The sequence below is a fragment of the Fusarium vanettenii genome, assembly GCF_000151355.1.
Source record: "Fusarium vanettenii 77-13-4 chromosome 10 genomic scaffold NECHAsca_82_chr10_2_0, whole genome shotgun sequence".
Lineage (NCBI taxonomy): Eukaryota > Fungi > Ascomycota > Sordariomycetes > Hypocreales > Nectriaceae > Fusarium > Fusarium vanettenii.
The window spans coordinates 152,117-167,541 of NW_003315807.1; the positions used below are offsets into that span (position 1 = coordinate 152,117).

A 15,425-nucleotide genomic window follows, 5' to 3' on the forward strand; every position below is an offset into this window, starting at 1 on the left:
GCAGGGCAAAACGCTTTGACGACATTTGGGATCTATCAAAGGTCTTGTCCACGTGCAGGGCATGTCATCGAGGTAGGACGCTACAAAGAAAGACGTCTCATGACGGGCATACCCGTGATGCAAGGGCTTGGAGTGTTGCAGCGGCAGAGGCTCTTTCTGGTCCGTGCAAGAGAACAATATCATCAAGAACATCAGCAGAGCAACCATTAATATATACATTCCTCATAACCCCCGAGATACGACTTGAAGCTCTGATGAATCTCATCTTCTTGCATTGGCCCCACCCCATTGAGAAGATCCCCCCCGGTAATAACCCACGCGGTCGGTGCGCCACACCAACCTTGGAACCGACATCAAAGGGCGCTAAAAATGCCGCCTGCCAGCGGCGGCCTTTCAACGGGGGGGTCCCTAATAATTCAGCAGCGTCACAGCGTGGCATCCACCATCCATTTTCTATCAGGCACACAAAAGAGAGAGGAGAGGGACCGAGATGAGACAGGGTCAGATGAAGACTGGGGGTTCTTGCATCGGCAATTGGCCAAGGAAAGACGAGAGAAAAAATTGAGAAAAAAATTCAAGCTTGTGCTTTGCAGAGTCAACAAAGATATTTTTTTTCCAAGAATTTTCTTGTATTTATTTCCTTTTTTTTTCTTGCATCTTTTACCCGTCCTCTACTTGTACATACCTAATTTCAACAAAAAGGCGCCGCCTGTCAACGGACCATCAAGCCCCAATTGCTCCTTCCTCTAGCCAATTTCATTTTTTTCTCACGCTTCTCGGCCCCCCGCTCAACCTCCGACCCGGCTTCCTCCTCCATCCTCCACCATCTTGGGCCGCTTCCGCTCCCTCCCCCTCCACTTGTTCCGGTCTGGGTTCGGGTCCCCAATTATTTTTCTCTGTGAGCTTAGCTTCCCGCTGTTCACACATTCTCTCTTATCCCTCCACACCCTCCCACCCCCTTTTACCGCCTTCTTTCCCTCCCCCAACCTTCCTACGATCCTCATCCTCCTTCAACCTCCATCTTGGTCTCGCTCTCTCGACGTGCGTAGGCTACGGACCAGCAATTGGCTTTGTTTGTCCTCTTTATCACCCACTTTCTATGGTTCAGGCCTCAACGCCTTGCCCCTCCTGCGCGTTTAGTCGCCCAGAAAACGTTGAAGCGTTGTGTGCTGCCTCCGCCTCGGTGAACTTTTCGTCCGCCTTAGGACTTCACCCACCCTAGCAACGTAAGTATCCCCTCAGCCTCCTCTCCCGTCGTCATCTGTTGCCTCGGTTCAATCATGTGCCCGTCTGGCCGTCCTCAATGGCTACGTTAAATTTCTTGCCTTGCCCCAGACCGTCCACTTTGACCCCGGACTTACACCTGCGCTTAGACCAACCAGCTCAAATCGCACGAGACATTCAATGCGGTAGACGACATCGACGAGTCACCTCCCATTACTCCGAAACCGTCATGGCTTCCTTCCTCCCGCGTCGCTTCCGCGGCGAGTCCCAGGTCACCGAAAAGACAACGCCATCCTGGGCCTCCAAGCGCCTCACTCCTATCGCCCAGTACCTCGCCCGACGCGCCTGCTCCCACCCCATCCACACCATCGTCATTGTCGCCGTCCTTGCGAGCACCTCATACGTCGGCTTTCTTCAAGAAACCTTCTTCAACGTCGATGTTGACACCACCGTCGTGGGCAAGGCCGATTGGTCTTCCCTGGTCGAGGGTAGCCGTGTTCTACGCGCCGGCCCAGAGACTGCCTGGAAGTGGAAGGGCGTCGAGCAAGACGTTGACGTTGCGGGTGCCGATGCCGACCACCTCGCTCTCCTGACCCTCGTGTTCCCCGACACTCTGTCTACCGACTCGCCTAGCACTGCGCCTCGATCTCACCACGTTCCTGTTCCTCAGAACCTGTCCATCACGCAACTCCCGTCTACCGAGAACCCCTTTACCACCTACTCCCAGGACAGCATCCTCGCCTACTCTCTCCCCTACGCCGAGGGCCCCGAGTTCCTTGCTGCCACCCAGGAGATTCCCAATGAGGATTCGGAGGAGACCGAGACGGAACATGGCCGCGAGAAGAAGACCTGGATCATGAAGGCTGCCAAGGTCAACACCCGTAACAGCATTGTTCAGTGGGCCAGCAACACCTGGACCGAGTTCCTTGATCTTCTCAAGAACGCCGAGACCCTCGACATTGTTATTATGCTCCTGGGCTACATTGCCATGCACCTGACCTTTGTGTCGCTCTTCCTCTCGATGCGCCGCATGGGTTCGAAGTTTTGGCTCGGTGTGTGCACCATCTTCTCCTCGGTGTTTGCTTTCCTTTTCGGTCTGGCTGTAACGACCAACCTGGGTGTCCCCATCAGCGTTATTCTGCTGTCTGAGGGTCTTCCCTTCCTGGTTGTCACCATTGGCTTCGAGAAGAACATTGTTCTGACCCGCGCCGTCATGTCTCATGCCATTGAGCACCGGCGCACGCAGGCCAAGAGCTCCAAGTCTGGCAAGCGATCCCCCGAGCGCTCCATGCAAAACGTCATCCAGTACGCCGTCCAGGCAGCCATTAAGGACAAGGGTTTCGAGATTATGCTTGACTACGCTATCGAGATTGTCATTCTCGTCCTCGGTGCTGCCTCCGGTGTTCAGGGTGGCCTTCAGCACTTCTGCTTCCTTGCTGCCTGGATCTTGTTCTTTGACTGCATCCTGCTCTTCACCTTTTACACTGCCATTCTCAGCATCAAGCTCGAGATCAACCGCATTAAGCGCCACGTCGACATGCGCATGGCTCTCGAGGACGATGGCGTCAGCCGTCGTGTTGCCGAGAACGTTGCCAAGAGCGAGGACTGGCCCCGTGTCAGCGGCAACGCCAAGGACACTTCCCTCTTTGGCCGTGAGAGCAGCAGCATTCCCAAGTTCAAGGTCCTGATGGTCCTCGGCTTCCTCCTCGTCAACGTTGTCAACCTCGGCTCGATTCCCTTCCGCAACCCCAGCTCCCTGTCCAACATCCGTACCTGGGCCAGCAGCTTTGGCGGAGTGGCTTCGCCCATGTCCGTTGACCCCTTCAAGGTTGCCTCCAACGGCCTGGACGCCATCCTGGCTGACGCCAAGGCCAACAACCGACCCACCCTCGTCACTGTCCTCACCCCCATCAAGTACGAGCTCGAGTATCCTTCCATCCACTACGCCCTAGCGTCTTCTCTCAACGGAAGCGGCGCTGAGGTTGAGGAGGGATTCCACCCCTTCCAGCGATATGGCCTCGGCGGTCGCATGGTCGGTGGTCTGCTCAAGAGTCTGGAGGATCCCGTTCTCTCCAAGTGGATTGTCGTCGCCCTCGCTCTCAGTGTCGCTCTGAACGGCTACCTTTTCAACGTCGCTCGATGGGGCATCAAGGACCCTAATGACCCCGAACACCACATTGACCGAAACGAGCTCGCGCGCGCGCAGCAGTTCAACGACACCAGCTCGACCACCCTTCCTCTAGGCGAATACGTTCCTCCTACACCCCAGCGCACCGAGCCCAGTACCCCCGCCGTTACCGACGATGAGGCCGACGGCCTGCACATGACCAAGGCTCGACCCGCCAACCTCCCCAGGCGAAGCAACGAGGAGCTCGAGAAGCTCTTGGCTGAGAAGCGAGTGCGCGAGATGAACGATGAGGAGGTTGTTTCTCTGTCGATGCGCGGCAAGATCCCCGGTTATGCTCTGGAAAAGACTCTGGGTGACTTTACCCGTGCTGTCAAGATCCGACGTACCATCATCTCCCGAACCAAGGCCACGACCGACCTGACTCACACCCTCGAGCGATCCAAGCTGCCTTACGAGAACTACAACTGGGAGCGCGTGTTTGGTGCTTGCTGCGAGAACGTCATTGGATACATGCCCCTCCCTGTCGGTGTTGCTGGACCTCTTGTTATTGATGGCCAGAGCTACTTTATCCCCATGGCTACCACTGAAGGTGTCCTGGTTGCCAGTGCCAGTCGAGGTTGCAAGGCCATCAACTCTGGTGGCGGCGCCATCACTGTTCTCACCGCCGACGGAATGACTCGTGGACCCTGTGTTGCTTTTGAGACTCTTGAGCGTGCTGGTGCCGCCAAGCTTTGGCTTGACTCTGAGGCCGGCCAGACCACGATGAAGAAGGCTTTCAACTCTACCAGCCGATTCGCCCGTCTCCAGTCGATGAAGACTGCGCTTGCTGGTACCAACCTGTTTATCCGATTCAAGACGACTACCGGTGACGCCATGGGTATGAACATGATTTCCAAGGGTGTTGAGCACGCTCTCAGTGTCATGTCTTCGGATGGAGGCTTCGACGATATGCAGATTATCTCCGTGTCAGGCAACTACTGCACGGACAAGAAGCCCGCTGCTCTGAACTGGATTGACGGCCGAGGCAAGGGAGTTGTTGCTGAGGCCATCATCCCCGGTGAGGTTGTTCGCAGTGTTCTCAAGAGTGATGTCGACTCTCTGGTTGAGCTCAATGTGACCAAGAACTTGATCGGTTCGGCCATGGCTGGTTCCGTCGGTGGATTCAACGCTCACGCTGCCAACATGGTGGCTGCCATCTTCCTTGCCACTGGTCAGGACCCTGCTCAGGTTGTTGAGAGTGCCAACTGTATCACCATTATGAAGAAGTAAGTGTTTTATTCACGTATCACCAGAGTTATGCTAACCACTGTCACAGCCTGAACGGAGCTCTTCAGATTTCCGTCTCCATGCCCTCACTTGAGGTCGGAACTCTGGGTGGTGGTACCATTCTTGAGCCTCAGGGCTCCATGCTCGACATCCTCGGTGTCAGGGGATCTCACCCCACAAACCCTGGAGACAACGCCCGACGCCTGGCCCGCATCATTGCCGCGGCTGTGCTCGCTGGTGAACTGTCTCTCTGCAGTGCCCTCGCTGCTGGTCACCTGGTGCGAGCGCACATGCAGCACAACCGAAGTGCTGCTCCCTCTCGCAGCACGACTCCGGCTCCTCCCATGACGCCGATCTCCCTGGCCATGACCAATGCCCAGGAGCGTTCTGCCTCAACGACATCGATGAGCGCAGCCGCCATTCAACGATCAAAGAGGTAAAGATGATGAAGTGTTTGACGGAGCATATAGTGGGTTGGTGTCAAAATTCATAGACGTTGCTTGTAGGGCACATCGTCTGGTTGGTGAAGGTCACAGCATGGAGTTTTCGCATTATGGGACATTCTGGAAAGGTCACGCAAAGCGTACATATACATACACTACAAGTAAAAGATACAACAACAGGCGGATCAAGTTCCGCTTTAAAAATGCATTTTAATCCTCTTTTGTACTTGTCGGTCTCGTGTTTAGGTGAATGTCTTTACTCTGGCAACAGCCTCGCCGTCCATGGATGTGAACTTGATGCCCTTTTTTTCCATCCCTCTCTTGCACTCTTCCCACGTATCCTGCGTGACAGGCCTTGTGCCCTCTTCCACAATCCAAGTCTGATATCCCTCATCGACGGCGTGCTCTGCTGTAGCCTTGACGCAATAATCACCCGCCAGACCAACAACATAAACATCAGTGACCTCCTGCTCCTTGAGCATACCCGCCAACCCACTATCGCTCAACCGAAACGGATCATAAAAAGCACTATACATCTCAACCCTCTCATCCTGTCCCTTTTCAATTACAGCATGCACCCTCGAGACATCCAGCTCGGGCACCAGGTCCGCGCCTTCCGTGCCCTGGACGCAGTGCGTGGGCCAGAGGGTCGTCTCGTATGTGCGTGAGGAATCGCGGGGGTGGACTATGATGGTGGATGATGTGTAAGGTTCCGCAGAAGGGTGGTTGGATGCGAAGGAGACGTGTGTTGGTGGGTGGAAGTCTTTTGTGGCGAGGATGAGGGGGAAGGGGAGGGAGGTTAGGGTGTTGATTGGGGCGGCGATGCACCGGCCTTCTGGGACGGGGAGGGAGCCGTTCTGAAAGAGTTAGCTTTTTGAACATGAGGATATTTTGAGTGATGTAGGCTCAATCGTGAGTGGAGAGTGGTGTTGCCGGTTCATGTCAAGATTATGCTGGAGTCAAGGAACTGAGATGTGCAGAGGGGGCCCGTCATTGTCGGACTACCCTAACCAAAATGCGCAATTGTGTCCCAGCATCTCCGCTGCCAGAAAATGAAATATCACAGCTCGTGTAGGCTCAATTCTTGACGAACGAGAAGGGTCCTTGGTTGACTTCAACCTCCATCTCACCCGGGCAGCATGTGACAGAGATAAAGAGCCAGACTCACCGGTGGGCAAAAGTCCTCTTGAAAGTCCACAATAATAAGGGCTGGCTTGAACTGTTTCGCGTCTGCCATTCTGAAGTTCTGTAGTGATGTTCTATTGGTAGGTAGGGCTGCAGGTGATGATGGAGGGGCTGTTGTAGAGTTCAAGTTGAGGGTCTCGGGATAAGCCGATAAGCAACCCCGCCATGAGGCATCACGGGACAAGAGTAGCACAGCGAGTCAGACACACAAGTCTTTAATCCATACTGAGTACAAATGAAACAAGTACTAAAGAAGCAAGATTCGACCAAACAAAGCAAAAGTATAGGCAAACAGCAAAAAAAGATAAGTTATGTTATAGGAAAAGCCCGATGCGGGGGTCGAACCCGCAACCTTGAGATCGCGTACTCATCACCTGGTTCGAAGAGGGACACTCTTTCTATTACCAAGGTAATTAAGAGTCTCACGCTCTACCGATTGAGCTAACCGGGCTCAATCTGTTTTTGAAAATTTGCCTGAAAATGCTGTTCATATTGGGTTGGTTGGAAAGAATCTGCAAGTCAAAGTTTTTCTTCATGTGTGGGGCTAAGGCGTTGAGGTTTGGTTTAGTGGGTTTGGTGGGCTTTTTTGTGGCGTGACAGGGATACCCTTGTGTGTCTGTGTGTTTGGGGGTCTCATACACGCACAGCCGGCTGTGCGTTTAATATCACGTGACTTTTGCGCACAGCCGGCTGTGCAAATAAGATTCGTTATGTAAGCCCGATACATGTGTGTGTGAGTAAGAGGGTCACCCCTTGATCAATTGAAATAGCATTGATTCACGCCATTGAGAGATGAGATGATCACATGTAGCTACAGTCATTTCAATACATTACATATGATCTATTCTCATCTGCCTAGGACCGGTGAAGAAGACACAATGCCTCTCATGACACCACAGGCGCTACGGTACGAGTGAATCACTTCACATATCATAGTATATAAAGCAGAGGCTTCTCCCTCGTAGGAAGCTGTTCATTTTCATATCAATGCAGTGCAAGATACCGTCAAGATGTCTTACTTCAACCAAAACAACGCTCAGAATGTGCCCATCTACATCTGCCCCCAAACATCAACGCAACCTGGGCTAACTTACGCCTCTAATCAGAACCAACAGTTTGTTCTTCAGCCTATTGCCAACAATCAACAGCAACCGCCGCGTGGTATGGGTCATCCAATGCAGAACCCAATGACATATCAGCATTGGTGGAATCAGCATACCTTGCCAAGTGACCCAAGGTCCCCCAATTCCCTGTACAGGCAGAACCCTCAAGCCCTGGTAGCAGCACGGAATACCGTATACGGTCCTCAAGGTGATGCCCTTCGCGAGGTACCACGGCCGGGGGGGTATCACCTTGAAGGAGAGTGGCATGTTGGGTACCTCGGTCATCAGATAACCCAACGGCAACAGCGCACTGACCCTGATGTAAATCCAGTGTGGCTAACAAACCGACCGACCTAGACCGGCCCCTTCGGTCTGTCGGTCTGGGTTCACCAAGACTCTCGGTCTGTCGGTCTAGGTCTGTCTGGGCCAGCAGCCTGGTCGGTCTTGGTCTGATTAGCTGATTCTCTCATTGGCTACCTTTGCCCTGCCCCACTTATTTTGGCACTGCGAAACTCGAACGGCCGAACAAGTGGGGATAGCACGGGTACCTAAAGGCTAAGTCGACCAATGGGACGCCTGGAAACCACTAACCCAGACCGACTCAGACCACCCAATCCGACCGGCAGCTCTGGTCTATCGGTCTGACGAGAATGGCCGGTCGGTCGGACTGCGGTCTGAAGGTGGTCTGTCAGACGGTCTGTCAGACGGTCGGTTTGTTAGCCACACTGTGTAAATCCGATGTGGACTCGAGGCCATCTGCAGCAGATAGATCAATTCTATCGCCAACAGGCAATTGGCGTCCCGGGCGTGAATTAGCCCTCTCCAGCTGTAGGTATGACCAACTATCAACCAGCCCTTTACGCCGCAGAGATATCGGGGATTCATGTGTGCAATGTTGATCGAAATGGCTACGTTCAGTGGATTTGGCAAGGGAGGCAGTGAGGTCACAGAATAGCTCAATGAATACATTGCTTTAGTACTTACTATATCTCTAACTACACAGCCTACTTGACCCTACATATGAACTCGGCCACAACCCCATTAAATCGAGCCATTGGGTCACGGTATATATACTCGGAGTTTTGCCTTTCTTTTCTGATTCGAATGATATATACCACTTACCTTTCCCGTCAATACTGCAAATGTTCTTAAGGGGGTTCCCGCCACTAGAGCCCCCCCCCTTGTAATCTAACATCTCTCTCAGTAGCCTCCCAGACATGCTTGACTCCTCTGTGCCGTGAGAAAGGCTGCTCATCTATTTCTTTCTGTATCCTCTCCTCAACCCGCTTGGTCTCAGCTTTATCCCAATCAATATAACTCATCATCTCCTCCTGCCTCCAGTCCCTTGATTCCTCCTGGCAACGGGGCCCCATTTGCTTATAATCAAGGCACCATTCATATTCACGTTTTGCATATTTCTGAGGCAGCTTCATAGCCTTCCGGTACAGTTGATCGGTCTTCTGAGCTCTCCTGGTCAATGTAGCATACCAGGCCTCTCGTGCCTCTTTGTATCGTTGGAAGATAACAAGGGCATGATCACCTCGCAATGGGGACTTCTCTCTTGCACCGCCTGCAGCAACAGTTGCTGATCTAGTTACCGGAGGAGATAGTACCTGAGTTGTTGTGTGTGTTGTTGTATGTGTTGTTGTGCAGGCTATAGTCTCAGATACCACAGAGGACCCTGATAGGGATAGCGAGCGGGTCACAGAGCGAGTGGTTGAATGTGTTGTGATATGTGTTGTTGTAGAGGTTTGAGTAGGAGCCGGCAATAGATCGTCGTAACGCAAAAGGCATGCTTTAGAGTTCATCTTATGGCCTCGTATACCACACTTCGAACACTTTGGCGGTGCCTTTCGCTATAGTGCTTTCTCAACACGTTCAGATGCACACGGCTCACGCTGTGTGCTTGTTAGTGGAAGCTTTGAACTAGCTGCTAGGCGATCAAATTGCTTATGAGGCTCAATGATAAGCCGGGGGGTTCCTGGGCGATGGAGAAGCCAATGTGTGTGGAAATGATGTAGCAGAAGGGGTTGATCTTGCTGTAGCAAGGGCTAAATCATATGAGCACAGGGCAGACCAAGAGTCCTCATAGTGACTCCTATACATGCAGGATATTCTCTCAATAGTCGTTGCCGTTGAGCATCAACCAGCCGCAGGGCTTCATGTGATAGCCAACCACGGATATTACTATACAGTGGCCCAGATATATCAATAGGTATGCTGGCCTGCTGCTGAGCTTGGTTTCCCTCGAGCTGGTTGAGCTGGTTTGATAGGATGAGCTTGATGATATTCCAGGCCCCAAAAAGGTCAATTGCTGAGGTCTTCATGTGAGATTTGATGAGCTAATGAATGCCCTCGGCCCGTGACGTGACGAATTGATCGAAGTGAAGGTGTTGATAAACCCAGGCCTTAACAAACTTCCCCTTATGGAGGTCCAGCCAAGTCTCTATGATGTAGCCCACCTCGTTGAGGTGGTCAGGGGTGTAGCGTTGCTTGAACTTCTCAAGCCTCTCGTTGTAGATATCCTCAGTCGTTGAGGCCACAATCTGATGCCAAGACTTAAAGAACGCATCCCACTCTTCTTGCCCTTGAGTATCGTCTTTATCTCGAGTGAATCCAGGCCTGCAATAGCTCAGGACCGCTCTATTGATATGCCATAGGCATAGCAATAAGGCTGACTCAGGGAAACAAGAAGGAGAAGAAACAGCATTCATACAAGCTAGGCAGCGATCTGTGAGTATCACAGATGGAAGGGCTACTCCATAATGCTCATATATATACCGCAACCGTTCAAGGACCCAGATGAAGTCCCCTTCTTCCTCGCCACTAAGAAAGGCGAATGCAATACAGAAGGATCGTTGACAAGCATCAATACCAACTATATCGAGAAGAGGCATGCTATACTTGTTGATCTTGTATGTACAGTCCAAGATAAGTACTTCAGGGTATAGCTTGAGGTATCTCAATGAGCTTGGGTGTGCAAATAACACTGATGTGACTCTGCCACTCTCGTCAAGGCGTATCTGACTCCAGAAGCCCTCATTCTCAAGTTCATTAGCAAAGGCATGCATGTTGCTTTGACCCTTAGCAAGCTCTCGCTTGCCTTGTGCAATGCAGTTGTAGATATCCTGCTGTGTAGCAAGTGTATCTGTGTTCATGCGTAGATAGGATTGGATCTTCTTTGGCTCAATGCCGGCATTGCTGAGTTGATGGACCGTCAACCTATCTGGGGATGATAGCTGACGATGTACTGGATGTGCTAGTTCACTGAAGCTTGGTTCGTGATTGTGTTGATCAAAGCCGGCCCCGGGGCGATGCGTGAGATTCCACATAGTCCCACATAGGCTCTCCTTTGCTGTGATAGAGAAGGTGCATCCTGTACGGCGTGTTGTGGTCTTCCGTTTCCGTTTCTTCGTCGGATTGACCTTAGGGGGTCTCCCTGCTCCGCGGTCACAGTTGTAGATAACCCCAGTTCTTCCATTGGGGGTCTTCCAAGAGGTCTTGACTGAAAAGGCATAGCCTCGAGGCGCTGCCCAAGCATTGATTGCGGCGAATAGTTCCTCCCGTGAGCTATACTGGCCTTCAGGAGGCATAGCATCATCAGGGAAGGCAGTGGGAACGCCAATTGGGTTCATCATAGCTGAAAGAAGGCGCGGCAAGTTAAATTGATGTCACAGAAGCTGTTGATCGTTGAATTGGGGCCCCAAATTGCACCAATTTGCAGTATGTTACCCCTTTTTGGGCTTACATAACGAATCTTATTTGCACAGCCGGCTGTGCGCAAAAGTCACGTGATATTAAACGCACAGCCGGCTGTGCGTGTATGAGACCCCGTGTGTTTGGCATTGATTATGTAATGGCAGTTGTCAGTTGAGCTACCCTGGACAAACACGTCGATTTCGGAGGTCATTCAATTGAGGAGAAACTATGCGGCAATTGGCTTGTTAAGAATAAGAACTTTGGATCTTAGATCTCTTTATTGAGCCCCATAATGCGATCGCGTAAGCAAACCGCGAGATTGGTCCCTGGTTTGCTTGTCACTTTGTTGGGTCCCATTCTGCGCTGGCTCATCCTTACCCAAACAGGTAGAACAGCAAGTCGTTGATAAGCTACCATACTCGAATGGACATGATATGACCTTGCGAATCGTTGTGGCTTGTTGCAACCTTCTATATCTCTACTCGTTGGTATCTCTACTTGTTGGCATGAAAGTTTGAGGCCTACTCCGAACATGGGCTGTTGAAGACACGAATATCCCCCATGGCAGACCACTCAAAGCTTCTGTCTTGAAGAATGACACGGACCATGTGGTAAAAGAGGAAATCATCTCGCTGATTTATGCCAAAATAACCAACTTATCCCTGCGCCGCGTCAATGCCCAGCCTCTAACGTTATACACCCACTTCCCATCACCTAACCGGGTACCCTACCCTGCCAGATCAATTCGAAATCTCACCCTAAGCAAAAGGATGAGCCATGATTTGTCTGCGCGGACTTTATCACCAAGCTCGAAACAGACCCGGTAAGCGCTAGTCTTAGCGAAGCGAGAGAGCATGGACCAAAAGGCGCTTAACTATCTAAGGAACCGCTTCTTGTATCGACCGCTCGTTTAAATACAGCGTGTCGTGGCCCCGCGGTTCTTTGGTTCGTCATCTTTGTTATGGCGCCTTTACTACTGGATCAGCTACCTAGCTTGACGAGCCCTCTGGGCATCGTCTTGGCCGGTTCTGTGACAATTTTCGTTCTCTACCTTGTCGAGAATCTCATCCATGTGCCGTATCCTCCGGGGATTCCACTTATTCGTGAGCCGGAGGGTGCTCGTCGGTTTAGTCTGCGGACGAGGTATGCCTACCTCACGGATTGCCAGGCACTCTTTCGCGAGGCATATCACGACGTTTGTCCAACCCTCGCCCAAACAAATTGACTCTACTAAGATTATTTCATAGTACATTAAAAAAGGAAAACCAGTCGTTATTCCAGGCTTCGGCTTCCGAAAAGAAGTCATCCTCCCGCAAAGCTCCATGAAATGGGTCCTCTCCCAACCCGAAGAAGTCCTCGACGTCACCAAAGCCTTTGCAGAAGTCAACCAGGTCAAATGGAGCCTCGGGCACGAAAAGATTGCGGTCGATGCGTGGCAGGGCATGCTCGTCAAGAGCGATCTGAACCGCGTGCTGGAGAATATTGTCAATGCCATGAACAATGAGCTCAAGATTGTGTTTGATGAGCAGTTTGGGAAGGATACTGAGAATTGGAAAGAGATTGATCTTAGGTCGACTATTCAGATTATTGTTGCGCAGGCTGCTAGTCGGTTTACTCTTGGATTGCCGTTGTGTAAGTTTCTTGCTTTGTTGATGTGGTGAGTTTGCTGACAGGATACAGGCCGTAACAAAGACTACCTCAAGACATCTCTCAAGATTAACGACCTTCTCATTTTAAATGCTGGCCTCACTGGGGGCTTGCCTCTGGTCCTGCAGCCCATCGTCGGCACCCTTCTCAGCATCCCAACAGGCATACAATTCCGCAAACTTAAGAAGTGGTTTGTTCCTGTCTGGAAGGGACGCATGGAAGTCGACCCAAGTCTTCCCGAGCCCCAGGACCATCTACAGATGATGCTTCGATATGGCCAGCGCGAACGCCCGGATGAGATTAACGACATGGATGTTATGACTGGGCGTTTGATTGCCCATAACTTTGGCTCCATGCATCAGACCCAGATCCAGGTTACAAACCTGATTCTCAACGTGCTCGGTTCTGACGCTGAGTTCAACACCATCGCCATCCTGCGTGATGAGATCGACCGTATCCTTGGACCCGACGAGGACGCTCAGTGGACAAAGGCCTTCGTTAACCAGATGACCCGTGCCGATAGTCTCTGCCGTGAGACTCTGCGCCTGGGCGCTTTCGGAGGAAGAGCCAACTTTCGCAAGGTCATGACGTCTGGCTTCACGACCGAAGATGGCATCCCACTTCCCAAGGGCCTCGTCATTTCGTTCCTTGGTCAGCCAGCCCAAACGGACGACGAAACTATGGAAGACCCCCTCAAGTTCGACCCCTTCCGCTTCTCCCGTATGCGCGAACTTGCCGCTAGTCGCGACGAAAAAGTGCCTCTTGTGAGCATGGTTTCTACATCTCCCGAGTTTCTCCCTTTTGGACATGGAAAACATGCTTGTCCTGGCCGGTTCTTGATCGATTTTGAGCTCAAGATGATTCTTGCGTATATGTTGAGAAACTACGACGTTGCCTTCCCAGAAGAGTATGAAGGCAAGAGGCCGCCGAATGTGTGGATGGCCGAGGCCGTGGTACCACCGGAGGGTGTTAGGATCAGGATCAAGAGAAGGACGAGGCAGTCTAGTAATTAGAAGTATAGACTATATTAGGGAGATGTGTGAGTTATATAGGTAGTTAATCGACTTGGTCTTAGTATCTAGCCCCAATACTGAAATATCAGTGCGAGAGTGCCTTGTGTAATTCGCCCTTTAAATCATTGACCGCATTCTTCTGACTACAACCTATCCCTTACGAGGCGGGTACACCCTCCATCGGCCGTGGCTATGGCTTTCTGCCTTTCTAGCTGGCATATCAGGGATTTTCAAGCTCCGAAGAAAATCCTTGGCACCTTGAACAGACCTCGCTGTCATCAGAGGATGTTTCCTCTGAGCACTCTTCTTCTTCTTCTCCGGCCAGACGATCTTGGACTCGTCATCTTGATCCCACCGGCCAGATCCTCCTTGGTGCCAGACCTCGCTTCGTCGTGCTCTAGACGCCTGTAGTTGGCTATTTTCCAGCTCTCGAAAAGCCTCCAGCGGATCAGCAGGTGCCTTCAGCTTGACTAGGCCGTCATGTGTCAAAGCGCCGAGCTTCTCTAGTCTCGCCTCATCCCAGAATACGTAACCCCATCCCTGATAGCTCCGTAACTCTAGGGTGCTCAAGGCTTGTGAGTTCTTATCTGATGGCAGTCTTGATACGAGTAAATTGGTGACCAGAGTAGCCTCGGGCGTCCATTCTAGCAAGTCGTAGAGAAAGCCTGACGCACCGACTGGCTCATCTTCGCGGTTGTCGCCGCGATGAAGGATGCGATGACGCTCGTCATATGTTTCGGTCTGAGCAAGGGCATGGAGCGTCTCCAGGCCTCGGCTTAGAACACGCTGGGCTAGTGGGGAGCTCTCGTCGGTGATGAGGCTCACTCCGAAGTAACCCCAAGAGACGTCGTGTTGTACGAGGTCGTTGAATGCTGCAAGAGATTAAGCACGTCTGCCGGACGCACTGCGAGGGTTGAGGATGTCAAGCTTACCAGGTGCAACGAAGTGTGTGAGGAGATGGTTGAGGCAACTGAGCTGCTCAAGCTGAAACTTGGGGAGTTGGGTGAACCACGACTCCCAACTCCTGCCATCTTCTAATGGGGAGAGCCTGTAGAGGCTGGAGCATATCTCAAACAGGTACAAAGAGCGTTCGAAGCGATGCAACTCAGCAGTTGATGGTGTTGGCAGCGACCTTTCGGTGTCAATTCCGGCAACACTATCGTCGTGCTTGCTATCAGGTATCTGGAAGGGAGGGCGGCCAAGGAGCTGACGGGATAACACTTGAGAAAAGTAGCTGACGTGGGTGTAGAGTTTATAGGCGGATAGTGCGTCGACCAGCGACCATTCTAGTGGAAAGGAGATTATGTCTTTCCACGCGAGCGTTACTGTGACGAATGTAGATAGTGCAAAAGGGTCTCGAGCTGGCAGTCGAGAGGCAGCTAGTGCAACGATAGCATCACGCTGGACTTGGGGGTGGATGTGATGTGACAGCACGCTTGTGGTGGTGGCTTTCTCAGTGACGGCGAATGCCTTGAAAAAGGCAGAGCACGATAATGCTAGTGATCGGAGAGAAGGGGGGTCAGGGCTCAGAGAGAGGATGTGCTGGTGAATCTCCACAGGAAGACTCTGGATTCCGGCCATAATGCAAGTCGTGCTCAGGGTGTATCCTAATTAGTACCCGGAAGCGAGATAAAGATAGAAACGAGGACGGTTGTTGGCTGGCATGTTGAGGCCGGGGGAGGTAATAGGAAATGGTCTGAGAGGGAGAACCTATTCA

General features: G+C 51.9%; 4 protein-coding genes across 4 annotated transcripts; 3 read left to right on the top strand and 1 right to left on the bottom strand.

Moving 5' to 3' along the window:
* Window positions 1-1,453: 1,453 nt before the first annotated feature.
* On the top strand, window positions 1,454-5,762 carry NhHMR1 (uncharacterized protein; the record flags this gene model as incomplete). The annotated part of the gene is made up of 6 exons (XM_003039687.1): window positions 1,454-1,995; window positions 2,113-4,617; window positions 4,668-5,002; window positions 5,242-5,462; window positions 5,502-5,697; window positions 5,731-5,762. The coding sequence occupies 6 exons, from the start codon at window positions 1,454-1,456 to the stop codon at window positions 5,760-5,762; spliced, it is 3,831 nt and encodes a 1,276-aa protein (XP_003039733.1).
* Window positions 5,763-7,256: 1,494 nt separating this feature from the next.
* On the top strand, window positions 7,257-8,291 carry NECHADRAFT_85452 (uncharacterized protein; the record flags this gene model as incomplete). The annotated part of the gene is made up of 4 exons (XM_003039688.1): window positions 7,257-7,670; window positions 7,707-7,750; window positions 7,945-8,060; window positions 8,203-8,291. The coding sequence occupies 4 exons, from the start codon at window positions 7,257-7,259 to the stop codon at window positions 8,289-8,291; spliced, it is 663 nt and encodes a 220-aa protein (XP_003039734.1).
* Window positions 8,292-12,009: 3,718 nt separating this feature from the next.
* NECHADRAFT_50293 (uncharacterized protein) lies at window positions 12,010-13,708 on the top strand (the record flags this gene model as incomplete). The annotated part of the gene is made up of 3 exons (XM_003039689.1): window positions 12,010-12,243; window positions 12,296-12,680; window positions 12,729-13,708. 3 exons carry the CDS (start codon window positions 12,010-12,012, stop codon window positions 13,706-13,708), a joined length of 1,599 nt encoding a protein of 532 aa, XP_003039735.1.
* A 150-nt stretch (window positions 13,709-13,858) lies between these two features.
* On the bottom strand, window positions 13,859-15,289 carry NECHADRAFT_85455 (uncharacterized protein; the record flags this gene model as incomplete). The annotated part of the gene is made up of 2 exons (XM_003039876.1): window positions 13,859-14,580; window positions 14,641-15,289. The coding sequence occupies 2 exons, from the start codon at window positions 15,287-15,289 to the stop codon at window positions 13,859-13,861; spliced, it is 1,371 nt and encodes a 456-aa protein (XP_003039922.1).
* Between the last annotated feature and the right edge of the window lie 136 nt (window positions 15,290-15,425).